General features: G+C 39.8%; 1 protein-coding gene across 3 annotated transcripts in view; it reads left to right on the forward strand.

The window, feature by feature from the left end:
• Window positions 1-15,722, forward strand: part of sema5b (semaphorin 5B) — a 209,913-nt gene extending 194,191 nt beyond the window's left edge. The window contains exons 20-24 of one of the 3 annotated variants that reach the window (XM_011489256.2): window positions 1,626-1,781; window positions 2,185-2,322; window positions 4,781-4,825; window positions 8,854-9,059; window positions 13,225-15,722. In XM_011489256.2, coding sequence (XP_011487558.1) covers window positions 1,626-1,781; window positions 2,185-2,322; window positions 4,781-4,825; window positions 8,854-9,059; window positions 13,225-13,401 — 722 coding nt within the window. In that variant the 3' untranslated portion in view covers window positions 13,402-15,722. The remainder of the gene's footprint in view (window positions 1-1,625; window positions 1,782-2,184; window positions 2,323-4,780; window positions 4,826-8,853; window positions 9,060-13,224) is intronic. The other 2 variants (XM_020713350.2, XM_011489257.2) reach the window with 2 other exon arrangements.
• The last annotated feature ends 648 nt before the right edge of the window (window positions 15,723-16,370 follow it).

Here is a 16,370-nt window from a genome sequence, read left to right on the forward strand (position 1 = left end):
TTTCAACAGTCTTTTCTGCACCCGCTGAGCTCTTATGAACAGGGAAATCAAAAAACATATTGTGCCTTTAAAAGCATAGACCAAAAAAAAAAACAGTGGTTTAAACTGCAATATTAGTGCAAAAGTAAACCTGTATAGGAAAGTTCACATTGGTCCAGTCAAACTGAAGAAATTTTCCGAAATGTGGTTTATTGACTTAATGTGGACAAATAAATTTGTTTGAGATTGTTTGCAGCAGCTGCCAGAAACACAAAACCTCCCTATTAGACAACTTTGCCACCTTGTTTAAGGCGGCTGAATTCTGAGGTATGTCTATCGACGAGAGGATTTGACCCATCAGACTTACTGACGTCACAGATCAGGTGACCTTTTATTGAGCATCTGTCTCTTTATACAACTTCATGTCCCTCTGCATTTACTCCACCTTAAAAGCATCTTGAACATTGTGGACCTATGATAGGTAATAAACAGCAACGTTGATGTAAAAAGTGTGTTTGGTGGTTTTTAACTTGTTCTTGTAGCATTTTTCTGATGACGAATGAAAAAATGCATTTCTGAATATTTATTTTTCCAAATAGTTGTGAATTAGGAGCAGCCTTTTGAAAAAGATCGTATTTGTGGCGTAGACAATACTGGGTGGGCTCCTTGCTCTGCTCCCTTCTGATACATCCACTTGCAGACAAATAGATCCATGTACATCTTTGTTAACATCGTCGGTGCTGGTATCTGGCTCAAAACTGTACAGCTGGACAGCTCAGATATTTGTGGCAATTTTGTTGTACCGGTAATGTTAGCTTGGTGTTGTGAGGGGCCGAAGAGAAGAGAGTGTAAGAACGCTGGGAACGCTTTTACAAAAAATCAAAAGATGATCAGAATGGGACTTTAAACAACTGAAGAGTTTAATTGGAGCCACATGAGAACATATTTGCTGCCATTTCCTTTTTGTCTTTGTATTGATTTGTTGTTTTTTTCTGTCCATTTGCTGTTATAATAACAATACAGAGAGCAGAAATGATCCATAAAACATTTTTGTCTCAGCACCCTTTCCTCGGATGCTTTTCATTTGAAATCAATCTAACCGTCAGTCACAGGGAGTGTAACGCATACAGTCAGCCTCCCTGGTAATTACAAAGCAAGCCTAATGGCTTTCTGCCTTCCCCCCCCCCATCACCAGATGCTGATCCACCTCCGTTACATCAAGTTAATGTCATTCTGTTTGACGTTGACCAACGCATCCCGCTAACCCCCTTGCACCGGTCCTTATTTGTCTCCTTGTTTGCATATTTCTTGATAGGAACGCCATCAGTCATCTTATCACGGCGTTCCTGGAGCCACCGCCATCTTTGAATGTGTAATTACAGCCAGACTGGCTGTCATTCACAGGGATATTTGGGGCCCTCGTCACAGGTCATTTGATTAAAGGCTCTTGGAGGCTAGCAGGAAGAATTGTCAGGACAGCATCCTAACAGGGAGCAACAAGCCTGAGAGCGTTTTATGCAAGGCAAAAATTTAATCACAGTCCCTTTGAGTGACCGAAAAGAAAGGGAATGAATTAGGCAATTATGTAGGGTGGGGGGTGGGCATGGCTGTTAAGCATATTTCAGGTGTTTTTTTGTGTCTGTCAGATGTTTATGCAGAAAGAAAAGAACAGGTGGTGGAGACTCTGCAGCCAGTCGCTGAACACCAGACTGATAGGAAAGGCAAAAGGAGCCTGTCCTCTGCCACCACTGGGGGTGACTGTGCCAAAACCTCACACTTGAGAGCACAACGACTTCCAGCAGGTTTTTCTCGAGCCTTTCACTGCCATAGCCTGCACGACTGCCACTCCGGTGCTCGTGCATGCGGGCCAGACGAGTGCAGCGAGTGCACGGTTCAAAGAGAGGAGCCGAGAGCTGGGACTGTTCCTTTTCTCCGGGGTTGAAGCTTTTGTTTACTGCTTGGTGAGCTGCTCCTGGGAAACAGCATAAAAGCTTGGCTCGGAAGACAAATATCTCCGCTATGCACTAAACCAACTGTCTGGGTTCACTCTTTCAGTCCTGTTAACAGCACAACAGCTTTTTTTGTTGCATTTGGGTTGTTTGGCCATCTGGTAAGGTTACTGGGGCAGGTGGTGAGCGCTTGGTGGGCACTCTTTGGTCTCATGCTGCCTGGCTGTGCATTGATTGATCTCTTTTCTGTGTTCAGGTGGCTGGATGACCTGGTCTCAGTGGTCCGCCTGTGACGACTCAGGCTTGCAGATGAGGAGTCGGGTGTGCGGTTCTCAGAGCAGCATCCCCTGCGTGGGGAACAGCACTCAGCGCAGAGACTGCAATGAAATACCCGGTAAGCCAGAATAGATGTTGCACTCCTGCAGCCCCTCCCTGTAGTGTTAGAGGAGGATGAGGGGTCTTTTCACTTGGTTGCTGAGCCTTCTCTAAGGTATTTAATGGGGCAAGAATAATTTCCTGTGTTTTCCAGTGAGTGTAGATAAATACTATAGAAGCGTAATAGCTCAAACATAAAAAGGTACTCACATTTACATATTTCAAGTATTTTATTGTCATAAATTCCAAGACGTCACCATTTTCAGATTATCTATAGTTATGGTATTTATAAAAAGAAAGGTTTTGGCCAACAACTGAGGAATTTTGTTTATAAGATGGTTTCCCAGCTTTTTATTGTCAGTGAGCTTCTAAAAAAATCACCACTTGAATCCACAGCGTAACACCAATGATGGGAATCATAAAACACAGTAGTATGTCATTTTATCTCAAATGTTGTAGATATATGACTCTAAAATAGGTTTGTGATCTGACATTGTTTTTAATTTATTATTATATATTTATGGATATGTGTCCATTTGAAGGCAACGACAATCACACACATGGCATGGTTGGTGTGTAAAACAACTTGAAGTGGTGTGGAAATGATCATCATTCCATTTAGAATGAATAATTTACAACGTCTTAACAGAACTGCTCCAAGGGCATAACAGACAGTTTTTCTTATAGGCGTTGCTGTGATTGATTGAGATCATCGTTTTATCTTTTTTTGAAAATAACCAAGAATTTGCGCTAAGGAGAATGTTCCCCATGAATTACAAAAACATCCTTAGATCCTAGTTACAGCCTAAATAATTCTTCACTTTCACTAAGGCCAAGTTAGTTCTGATCGTTATCTACTGGCTGGAGGAGTCTATGTAAATTTGTAAAATGTTTTAAAAAATGTTCTTCTTTATTAAAATTTAGTAAATATCTATCATATATTTTGGTTCATCAAGGTTGATGTAAGTAAAGTAATTTCTGGTACAAACCTTCATTTACTGCTTTCTTGTTTAATGTCATTTATGTAAACTTGACTGAAACTTCTCAGATCTTAGGTCTGAGTCTATGAGGCAAAATAAGATTTGGTCAAATTTGAGCTTTTGATAGATAAGTTCAATTTGAACAAATCAGCTTCAACCCCTTTTAATAGATGAAAACCTTTTAAAGGTGGGTTTTGGCATTAATGTGATGTGTCTACTAATACTAAGTTTATACCTAAAGCAATAATCTGCACTTGAAATATCTTCTACAAAGAAACCCCACTTAGAATGATTATATTCATCACAAATTAACTTAAATAATGAAGTTTGGCAGACTTTAGTGGTCCCCGACGCATTTAAAGAATGTCTATGAACATGGCTCCTAGTGTTAAAACAGTACGATGTAAATGCTTTGTTTTCTTATATTTACCTACAAATTTAAACACTTTACCTGTGTGATAAGTTTTAATTAAACTCCAGAGTATGTGTACAGTTTGTGGCCTTTCAGGTTGAAGCAAACTAGAAAAACTGAAGAATGCAAAAATGAAAGAGTGCAATTCATTAGGAGTTAAAACACTGTCAAAGCATGTTTTTATTTAAAATGCGGCCACACTGTAAATATATTTGCTCTTTTTAAAATAACTCTTCATTTTTACTATTTTACTATTTTACAATTACTCCATTATTCAAGATCCAGTTGGGCTTTGGAGACCTTTTGTGTCTGTCACTGTCAGATGTGTTTAGTGTATCACAGTCGTTTAGCTGTATGTGTCATCCTAAACTCTGCTTGTGTGTAGCTGAAATTGTCTTTGTGCACTAAACTCATCTGCTGCTCTTAATTACCATAATTAAGTTCACGTGAATCTAATAAGTCAGCAATTCACTCTGCTGGCCCTCAGTGCAGCTTGTTATGCTGATGCCAATCTCCAAAAGTTTCCTCTCAAATGATCTCTGGTGGCCTTCCAGCACCGGCTTCTCCCGCCTCGGAATACCTGATGAGTCAAGATGAATGTGATTAATATTAATAGGATATCACAACACCAAATCACATCGTATTTTATTGCAAAATGTCAATGAAGCTGTGGATGCATTGATTAAGGTCACATGCTGTGGGAGAGCGCTCTGAGGAAGTTAGAAAAATAAAACTAATCACTTACTGTGGAAGTGAAATTAAAACGGTTTACCTTCACAGTAAACTCTCCTGATTCCTGCAAATTAGGAAATTTCAAGATATATATTTTTTTCTGCAGTGAATTGTTTTACCAGAAATTAAAAAAAGGCTCATTAGGACCCAACAAGATCTTCTACATTTCGAAAGCGTTGGAGACAGACACTTCAGTTTGTCATTCACTGTTGTTGTCTCTGCATGTGCCTGCGTCCACCATCACCATCAACGGTTTGTCCTCTGAAGACCGTATCTCCGTGGGAAGTGCATGTGTGTGTATGTGTGTGCATGCATGCATGTGTGTCTGACTTGTGTTCCTCTCCTCTCCACAGTCATTCTCCCTGCATCTGGTTTTGATAAGGACCAGCAATGTGGAGGTAAGTGGATTAACAGCTGCCTCTGCTTTGTCTGCCTGCTTGTTCAAGTTTGTTTTGCCCCTGTATGTTTCCACAGATGTCTGGAACATGATGTCTGTTTTCATGCATCAAATGTTTCTTTCATGTTTAGTATATCATCCTGTATAAACCTCTTAAAGCCAAAAAATAAAGAGGAACCCACTTTGTGCGTATTAAGTGCAAAAGAAACGCCGACAGTTGAACCAAGAACTTTTGTGGACAAAATTATGAGACCCAATTTGATAAAAAAATGGTATTTCTGGTGTTTTTGACATGTTCTTGTGGCATTTTTCTGATGATGGGGGACATATATATAAGAAAATTAAGCTCAGAATTGCATTATTTCTTTATTCAAATCATTGTGAATCAGGGGCAGATGTAACAGTGCAGTTGGAAAAAGCTTGTAGCAATGACTTGAAGCCACAATCAGCGGGCCACAAGCCATAGATCCATATACGTCTTTGTTTTCCTAGTCTGATAACTTCAATATTGCTCACCATTTTCATTGCAACAGTAATGTCAGCTTGGGGGTGTGAGGGGCTGTAAGGTAGCTGGAGAGCATGTGGGTGATAAGAAGTGGGGGCGGGGTTGCTGTGCACCAATGGTTCCGTCCACAACTCAGAGATAAATTTCTAATGAACTACTGCTACTCTGCAGAACCTATGTTCTAGAAAATTACAGTTTTTTTGTGGCTAAAAATTGAATAATTATAATTAAAAGACCACTGGGAACACTTATAACAAAAGATGATTGGAGTGGGACTTTAAGTAGTAAAATTCCTTTTTGTTGTCATATTAAAAGTCTTTCTGCCACAAATCTTTTCTGGCACCCAGGTACATATAAAATTGGAATTTTCTGTTAGATGCACCTCTAAACCTGTACATATAATTTTGATGGGTTCATATTCTTTAAGCAAGAGTAAGAAAAATATGTTTAGATAAATTTTTTAATTTACTTTATTGATGGAATGCAACTTTAAACTGCTTGTAACATAAGTTTTTCAGTTAGATAGAAAACGTAAAATCTTTTTTTTTATCATAGCCCTAATTTTTTGTTTATTTTTTACTTACAATCAAAGGTTAAAAATGTCCAACAAACATTTGGTAGTTTAAGTGATTTACCAAAAACACACAAACTTTATATCTCAGCTCTGGAAGGAATACTGCACAGGACCATATCGCACCTGTTTGTCATTTCTGAGAAAAAGTCAAAACTGGATTGGTGCGTTCTGAAAATAGCACATTCAACGTGTAAAACCTACAAACAAATGAGGTGTTCATCACTTGTTAGTATTAAAAATGTTAAAGGCCTCTCGTTCTTTTACCACTCTGTTTGAAGTGTGCAGCTGCAGCTTATTAGGGAAGTGTAACCCTGTGCCATTGCTCTTACCTGCTCTGCTTTAATAGTTTGTGACACACTAACTCACAGCATCAAAGCAGAACCTGGGAGGCAGAAGTGACTGCAGCAGGGACTGATGAGGTTTGCCTTACTCAGCATGTTCAGCTGCATCAACTATTCAGAGCTGACTCGTTGATTTTGACAGCTGTCATCACATTAGTGGTCGCTTTTGAGTTTACCGTCACTGTAATGCCAGCAAGGTTTGTGTTTAATGGTAATTTTAGGGTTGATAAGGACACCAACACAATGCTATTACACATGATCAACTAATAGTTCATAAACACATACCTGCTGTGGCTCCTAGCTGAGCGGTACACTTCCACATGGCTTCCTGAAATGTTCCTAAAAGATTGGCGACGCTGTCTGAACCCTCGAAGGCAAACGAGCTGCAGAAGATGCTCATTCCTGTGGTAATTTTTCTCCTTAAGGGGCAAAAGGTGTTTGATAGGGGTGATGATGAATCGTTTGGGAACAACCAAAGGTTTTCTGAATGGATGCAGATTCAATCAATTTGCCTTTGAGCGTCTGATCTGCGGTCCAGTGAATGATGGCTTTTTGAGTCCAGCTCCAGGCCTCGCGGGTCGGTGTACCTGCATGATTTCCAGATATCCAAGCCCTGATCATGACTGATTACCTGGTTCAGGTTTGTACAGCCAGTCAGAACATGCCAGAGCAGGGTATGTTGGAAAACATGCAGGATCGTGGCCCTCAAGGCCTGGAGTTGTCCATGCCTGGTCTAGTCAATCACCTTACTTCAACTTACAAGCACATCAATTTGAAAAAGTAGTTCAGTAGTTTCTGATGTCTGCTTATTTGAGGCTAAAATGTTAAATTGAAAATTATTTATTTAATAGTTGCAACTGTTTAGCATAAAACTACCTCAAGAATGTTTTTAGGAATCACTGATTGAACATCACATAGTGTCCGCTATCAGGGAAAAGGAATAAGAGATTATTTCATCATGGCAACTATTGGGGTGTGTGAGGAATAAGATAGTAAGTAAGCTTTTTTCTGCCCTGATGTTTAAAAAAAATGAAAAATGTGGAAGAATGTAACAAAAAAAAACAAAAAAACTTCTTATAGTTTGTTTTTCCATGGGTGGGAGTGTGTCTGTGGCTTTGTGATGGGATGGGGAACGGTCCAGGGTGTACCCCATCTTTGCCCTAAAGTATCTGGGATTGGTTCCATCACCAAATGTGACCCTCCACAGGACAAAATCGAAATAGAAGATGAATGGATGCAAGTGTTGGAACGAAAATGACAGGATCTATTTAATAATGTCAGAGTAGTTACTGTGATGTCCTAGAGGAGAAAACTGGAAAACCGCTGATCAGGTCATGACCAGCCATGCCTATGATGGACATAGGAAACAAAGCCCTTCCCATGTTCTTTCATGTGGCAGACATGCTTCTGTAGAGCAAAAACACGTGTTGCTAGCCTCCCACCAAACGGTTGCACAAACTTCAATATTGCACCAACTTCAGTGGTTGTGCAGTATTTTTGTTTGAGATCATTTAGGTTTCCTGGTGTAGAAAACGTCCAACCTCTGGTACAAGGGATGCTACGTTCAAACCGGGCATGTGACTCGCTAAAAGCACATTCTTGAACGCACATTTAGCATATGGTGTTCACACTAGACTGTCGCGCCACTCAATACTAGCACATGTCCGCCATATACAGTTGGAAGAGCCTGGGTGTGAACTGTGGAAGCAGTGCAAATCTCATTAATCTTGCCCCGGGCTTTTTCTGTCAGAACTCTCTTCCAATAAATTCAATTCAATTCCATTTTATTTTTATAGCCCCAAATCACAACAACAGTTGTCTCAATGGGCTTTGTACAGCCTTCCACCAAATGGTTGACCAGTAGTTTGACTTACAGACTTACATGCTGCAGTAAGACGCTTAACCCCACATTATCCCCCAACTGCAAGAAATCTTTTAGGATCAAAATTTTATATTATATTATATAATGTAATATAACATTTACACTGAAAATCAATTTAAAAACTTTCAATTCTGTGCTTGGACTTCCCCATGAAAGACTTAAAGTCACAGCAGGGTGACACATTATTTCCTTGGAAAGACGAGGACATTTTAATGACTTTTTTTGTGGCATTCTTGAGTTCTTAACCAAACTCACCTTCAGCTTTACACTTTTTCATCCTAAAATTCCAGATGAAAGAAGAAACCTTAATTAAAAATTTAAACAGCCCATGCAGCCATCGAGAAATCCAATCTTAAATAGTCTGTGTTAAACGCTCACAAACTAAAAAAGGAATAAAATCACGAAGCGCAGTCAGTTTGAACTAATTAGTGCAAAATATTTCTGTCAAATTAGAAGGGAAATCAATCAAGAAACATACATTTCTTAGAATAAATAGAAAAGAATTGTTTTAGCACATAAAAGTATACTTTCAGGGCCACTTAGGACAAAGTGGCAAAGAGAATCAAGATGCCTTGAATGGATTTGAGTCTTTTGACCACGAAACCTAAATGATCTCAAAACTATTAGCTCTGGTCTTATTCATTTTGATTAATGATGTGAAAATTGGGTGCAATGCACCTATGTTGCTTGGCTTTTACCAACACTGTAATCCCTTTTTTTTTTCCAGCTTTCACCTCCATCCAACTAATCACCACTGGTGTTTCCTGTTTCCTTGGAGCGGGGTTGCTGTCCTTCCTAATCTATGTGTACTGTCAACGTTTCCACAAGCCATCACAAGAGTCAGCTGTCATTCATCCCACCACTCCAAACCACCTGAACTACAAGGGCAACACCACACCAAAGAATGAGAAGTACACGCCGATGGAGTTTAAGGTAAGGGATCTGAAGTGACACCTGAACAAATGTTAAGGTGACAAAAAAACATAAATATTAATACCAAAGATAGTTTTTCCAGGATTACTAAAAATTAAAGAAACACACAATGATTCAGGGGCAGCAAAAGTGATTCATGTCGCATTCAGAGCTTTTATTCTTTCATTTATCTAAATAGGCCACCAACAACAGAAGATAAATTGCCATTCTTCTTTGCACCCTGGTTTTAAACAGAACCTATAATGAAAGCTTTAAGCCTTTATTACTGCGCACAGACCTACTTCCGATGAATGGGGCTCATTAACTTTAAAAAGCATTAGTAAACCCTGCACCTCCCACAGCTATCTGTCTACTGCGCATTCACATTTACAGCGAGTCAAGACGCTCCTCGCATTTCAAGTTTATAAACAAATGCAACTTGGTTTCCCATCTCAGCAGTTCACCAATATTGTCTATTGGCAGTATTCATTTTTCTGTCTGTATTCTGTAAAATGTAAAAAGTGGCTGGAGGAGTGAGTGATTATGGATGCAACTTAGTCTCATTATTACATCAAATAAGCCTGGCATCGTTTACACGCTGTTCAACTTGGGACATATTTGTCCAGCAGGCTGTCAATGCTTCAGACAGCCATAAGCTTCAGTTGTGCGGTATTTTTGTTTGAGAAAATTTAGGTTTTCTGGTGTAGAAAACGTCCCACTTCTGGTACAAGGGATGCTACGTTCACACCGGGCATGTGACTCGCTAAAAGCACATTCTTGAATGCACATTTAGCATATGGTGTTCACACTGTCGCGCTACTACATCTACAGTTGGAAGGGGCTGGGTGTGAAATGTGGAAGCAGTGCAAATCTCACGGATCTTGCTCCAGCCTTTTTTTTTTATATCACAGCTCGTCTTCCAATAAATTCAATTCAATTCCATTTTATTTCTATAGCCCCAAATCACAACAACAGCTGTCTCAATGGCCTTTATACCGGTAATTGTAAAGTTAACATGGCATCATAAGGATGATGAATACATAGAATTCAATAGAAAAATTCTAAACTAAACAGACTAAACGGAGCTGGGAATCCCTGCCCTTAGATCTTCCTTTGCGGTGAGGAAAAACTCCTAAAAAAAGAAGAAACCTCAGGGGTGTCCACATGAAGAAAGGATCCTCCCCCAGGACGGACAGGCGATGTACCAGAACTCTCAGAGAAGAATTAGCTAGAGAAGAATTAGTCCAGCAGATGAGCTTCGTCCAGATAAAGTTGTGGGACAACTGGGGGCGCGAGTTTTTTTTTCAACTAGGTAATGCTCGTTCAGTGGATCCCAAAAATGTTTTAAAACTAGTATAGCTACGCGTGATCGCGAGAGTTTTAAATTCGGGAGCCCGAAAGGCACATTTAATACACTTTTCATGGGAAGTGGTCGCTTGGACTGAAGTTGCTGAGGCCAGTGTGAGCGTAGCTTGAAAGGGCATAAGCTGATATTTACATCAACTCACATGACATCCAGTTACTTAAGCTTTTTTGCCACACCTCTGAAGAAGTCACCACAAAAACAACCGGAATTCTCCATCAGAAGTCGTTTACCTTTCAAGTCCTGCCCCCCTGAAGAGCAATGTCTAGTACAGGATGTTTTCCTTCACCATTTAGTGTATTGTTGTTTTTTAGTTGTCTTTTCCATGTAGAAAAATTCTCTTCCAATCAACCAAGGCAAATCATTGCACCAGGAATCCATCATAGAGGAGTAATCCACTCTGTAACAACATGTAGCGCGCCGGCGCGCGTATACACGCCTTTTGGGCTTCCTCATTCAAAACGTTTACGCATAGCTACGAATGTTTTTACAACTGTTTTTTGGGCTCCACGTACAAAACGCTTGGCCAACGAACATGTTTTGCCAGTTAAACCAGGTCAAACTCTGACTATTCAGGGACTTGCAAACTCACCAGACTTAGAGCGTAGCTAGTTTATCTGGGGAACCTAGACACAGCGACGATCCCGACAAAGTCTGTATTTGCAATAAAAATAAGCCAAGACCTCTCTCCTGACATGATGGACATCCATATCCTCCATGGCAAGGATGCTGGCAATGAACGATGAACTGTTTCTGTTTTGTCCCGCAAACCTCGAGATTTGCACCGCTCTGATATTTTTTCACCAGGCCTCTTCCAACGGTAGGTGGTGGACATGAGCTAGTAAACAGTAAAAAAAAGAAAATACTTTTTCACTGAAGCCCAAAAAACTAGATCTCAATAACATCAGTGTATCTTTCTTCTTCCTAACTAAGTAGAGTTTTTTTTAACACTTCTTTTTATTGAGTAGATGTTTTCTCTGAAGCCAGCCCTTGTGTGTGAGTCCAGATAGATCCTAAAGGTTTTTCTTCAGCCAAATTATAAAATCACATGGTGCCAATTTACACCTCTCTTTCTTTGTGATGCCTGTCGTCACTCTTGCAGCTGTGGTGGTGTGAACGTGGCGCCGACGACCTTTGTGGTGTTGAGAGGCTGAACTCGTTTTGTTTAATGATCACAGAGGGTGGCCAGACCCAGCTCGATGTGCCAGTGATGTTTCTGTGTAGCACAACAGCACTCCTGTGCAATATGTTCCCTTTTTCTTCAGGCCAATTTAAGTTCCCTGGAAGTATATTTCACTGACTTTAACCTGATTATCTCCCCGCCTTGGTCCCTGGAGCTTTTCAGATGGATTACATTAGTCTAATGCTTCCTGTGGAATGTGTTTCACCTTACGCTCAGCTTTACTGCAGACTTGCCAACAGCGTTTCAAAAAAACTGCTGCTTTTGCATTTGTTTTCCTTTTTTACTTCAACTCCAGTAAATTGATGTCATCCTTTGCATTAAAAAACTACAGAGACCTGACAAATCCAATCTATTATATTTGTTAGCGACATTTTTAAATACACAAACAGTGTCAGGGTTTCTTATTTTTTATGTACCTGAAGACGAGAATCGCTTCTGTCTGCCGTAATAAACACAGCAAAAATGTACTGCTCTGCCTACATAAACAAAGAACCCAAATGGATACATGCTTTGCACAAAGATGACTTTGTATGATGGATTTGTTGTACGATGCAAACATTTGTCAAAGTGTAGTTTGTCATTTTTTTGTAGATGTTCTTCAATGATATCTGTTTGAGCAGTTAGCACTTTTATTAATATAATGCTTAATAATCTTAAACTAGTTACAGTTGTCCCTCGTTCATTGGGGGCTCTAAAAATAACCCACGATAGATGAAATACATGTTACAGGATTATGGATTTCTTCCGGTGTAAAACCCCTCAGTATGCACACTTTTACCTGACAGATGTGAAAATTTTCTTTTTTCTCTCTCTCTTTACTATTAAAGTTCTGACCTTTGCCAGAAAAATACATCCGGTCAGGGGCGGAGCTACAGGGGAACAAAGGGGGGCCATCTGCCCCGCCAGCAAAAAGCTTTGCCCTCCAAAGATTTCTGTAAATGTAGCAAAGTAAACAAATTGTGTAAAGGAGACACAGCACAGAGAAGATTGATTAGCAAGGTTTACAGCCAGTCAGAACGCAGAACACACAAAAGTTTAAAACCTGTGAGGCTGCAATATAGCAAGAGAACTCTGTATTCACTGCAGATCAGACATTTCCTAATTTGACTTTTTATTATTTTCAATAAAGAAGCTTATTAAAGGATGAATGGTGGCCCTAAAGTCCAAATCACGCCACGCAAAAACATCTTAAAAGATGACCACAATTAAAAAAGCAAATCAAATCTTTAGAAAAATCTCAGCATTCCATTTTAGAAAACAAAATAAAATCCAGAAACCAAAATGTAATAAGCATAAAAAAACAAATTAACATTTTTGGAAAACAAAAGTAATTTACAGAAAACAAAATGAAACTTTAAAAAAATGAAACACAATGAATGTTGTTTTGTTCTCTAAAATGGAATGCAGTTTTTGGTTTTGTGATTTGGTGATGTAATTTGCACTTTAGGGCCGAAAATGAAAAAAACGTCTTGCTTTTTTAAGATAGAATTTTGTGGCATCAGTGCGACAAAAGCAGATGTAATTGCACACAGCTTTTTTATCTTGTGTAAATTAAAAAAACAAGTTTAATTCATTGTTTGTCCTGCTTTGTAGATATTGGGCAATAAAGCTCTGCCTTTTTTCTTGATGTCTCACTCCAGACGTTGAACAAGAACAACCTGAATCCAGATGAAAGATCAAACTTGTACCCGACGCCCCTCCAGCAGACTAACGTCTACACCACCACCTACTATCCCACAACGCTTGGAAAGTTCGACTACCAACCAAACTCCTCCCCTTCGCCATGCAGAACCTACAACAACAGTAACAACAGCTGAGACGCAGCCCACAGACATCTCTTTGTTCCCCTGCCCCAGAAGGACACTGCCCCATTGCCACGCTGGCTGAAGCAACATCCACTGAAGTCCTTTTTCAGAGCTTGGCTTGGTTTCTTTGCGCACCATTGCTCTTCTGCTCGCTCCCAGTGTTCTCTGCATGGTGGGGTTTGTGATTTCAGTGCCATTTGTGGAACTTTTCCATCAGAAGATGTCGCTTTGGAGTACAATGTGAAGTACAGCGTTAGTCAGCCATTCAGGGGGAGGGGGGGGTTGTTTTTTGAAGAGCCTGACTGGATAAAGCTGTGTCAACTGGCTGCTTTGGATTGAAAACAAGTGGAAAAAGTTGAAGGAGAACACGTCCACTTTCGGGATTGTTGGGACTGCTGGTGCCGGGTCTAGTGGGCCCTCCCCAACTTCCAGCCGCTGATATGAATAAGGCATGAATGACGAGTAAACACTTTTGACTCACTGCTGTACGCCTCATTCCACATTCTCAGCTTGTAACAAGCTCGAGTTCCCGAGGAACACAAACAGCTACAGAGGACGGAGGCTCACATGGTTCCTGTCCTGCCGCACAGCACAGAGGAAGCTCACAACAACAAAAGAGGAAATGCAATGAGTTCATTGATTAAATAAATTACAGATCTGTATCGACCTGGTTGTTTGGTGGGGGGGGGTGCACTCCTTTTATTGTTGGAACTTCACGAGACACGAAAGATAAGAACTAAAGTTGATTGAGGTTTTGTATGCCTACTAAGAACAAAACAGCATCACCCTCAGCTGAAGAGAAATCCCGTCTCCACTCCAGGCTCAAGCCTTTTGTCAACGAGGACATCTACTCACGGGGTCAAAGTGAGGAGTGTGGGGTGATTCTGAAAGCTTTGGGAAAGCCAAGGTTGCCTGTATCCAATGGATGGCAGGGGTGATTCCTTTGATTTCTTTTTTTTTTTCTTTTTTTCGGCAAGAACAACAAAAACTTCTGAAAGAGAATTAATTGATTCTCCAATTCATTCTCTATTGAAGGACTGCAATTCTACGGAGTGCTAATTAACGCGGCGGTCAAATCAAATATGGCCGTGGTTCTAGAAAGTGGGTTTTCTATGAAAGTAGAATAAGCTAGCAGAGAAGCACTTGTTTTTTTTCCATTTGTTTGAGGATGTTGATTGATGTATGTTGCAATGAGCTGTAGCATAGGAAGAAATATTTTTGTTAAAAAAAATATAACAGATTAGCTTTTTTTTCACTTCATTGAAGGGTTTTACATTTCTAATCTTCAACACGTTAAATATTCTAAATTAAATCATGATTTTTACTGTTTTGGAGGTTGTTGGATTTTTTTTTCTTCTATAAATACTAACAACACTTTGCCCAACTTAAAGAGAAAACCTAGCTATGCTCGCCTAGAAGTTTGTCCGTTTAAAAAAAAAAAAAGAAAAAAAAATGAATGCATGAGTGTGTGAATGTGTGTAGGTGAAGGCTCATGTCCTATGTGTGGGTTGTATTTTGAATGATGTAAATGCTTTCATACATTTCCTGAGTTCTGGTTTTGTAGTCCCTCTTTAAGCATCCTTTTTTTTTATTCTCTATTGTGGGTTTACAAGCTAAAGAATCGCATCATTTTCAGTACTGACATAATTTATAGTCAGTTTGAATTATAAAGGGCATTTTCACAGTTGTATTTTATCCTCCTTTTCTGATTGATGAATTCTAATCTGACTTTTGAGTTCAGCTAAGTGTACACGCACAATGCCAGAGCTCTATTTGTACATAGAAGCATCAGCTTTCCGCCCATTCAGCGTTCTCGACGAGGAATGTGTAAATGTATCTGTATATTGTACAGTTAACACTGTTTGTTTAAAAAAAAAAAAGGGCAGCAGCTAAGTAAACAGGCAAACTGGGAAGTTTGTCTGGGGACAGTGCTTCGCCACGTGTCTCTCCGCCTGTTGACAATGACCTCTGCAGCTGATCAAACACCAGGTTTCCAGAGAGTTGGAATCAAGAGGAACAACAACTTTGTGAAGCACTGATATTGACCTGACACTATTATACAATTTGAACTAGCAAATAGTGGTTAAGTGCAAATCATTTTGATCTAAAGCAAGCTCCTGCTAGCCTGGTTAAAACCCTCCCCCCATCATATCATTCGTATCTCAACTCTGTACCCTGCGACGTGAGGCCCTTCTATGCAACTTACCAGGTGTACTGTTAGATCTGTCATGTAGACTATAATCACTGCCTTTTAGACACTGTGAATTTTTTGTACTCTATATTTTTGTATATTGTACATTATAAGAGACAATAAACCTTAATGCAAACATGAACTATTGATCATTGAGCTCTGACTGATGGAAACTGTTAGACTTTGAAGGGCTGAAGTTTTAACCCTTGTGGCATCTTAGAACACGTCAGTGTAAGGGTGGGGTCATCTAAGACTTAGATGACCCCACCCTTACATTGACGTGTTCTCCCTACCATGACAAAGGTGGATAAAGGTGGAGAGGATTTCATGTAATCCATGGACACCAGTGAAGATCACAAATCATTGAAGAAAAAAGGTTCAGAGCACTGTCTAGTGGGTCTAATTGACCCAACTCCCAATGTTAAAGTGCCTAGGATAGCACAAGGGTTAAAGGCATTTAATAAAACAGCCTTGTTAGGAAAGGTATTGATCATATAATCTGCTTTTTTTCCTACAGATTTCTGTTGGTAGTGTCAAAATGTCATTTCCATATCTACCGCTGTTTAGCTGGAACACTTCCATTGATGTGCTGCCATGATGTTAACAGATGCTAATTGGCAGTCAGGCTCAGTTATTTGCTCACATTTCCTTACAGTAACTCCATCATTTTATTTTTGTCTGTGCTCCCAACCATTGGCTGTATATGAAAATTGGGCCAAGTGATCGTTACATTACTCTAAGAAACAGGCTTTCTAGCTCCAAAGCAATGAAATCATCAATAAGCAGCCAT

Source organism: Oryzias latipes, chromosome 21 (genome assembly GCF_002234675.1).
Source record: "Oryzias latipes chromosome 21, ASM223467v1".
In the NCBI taxonomy this organism is placed as follows: domain Eukaryota; kingdom Metazoa; phylum Chordata; class Actinopteri; order Beloniformes; family Adrianichthyidae; genus Oryzias; species Oryzias latipes.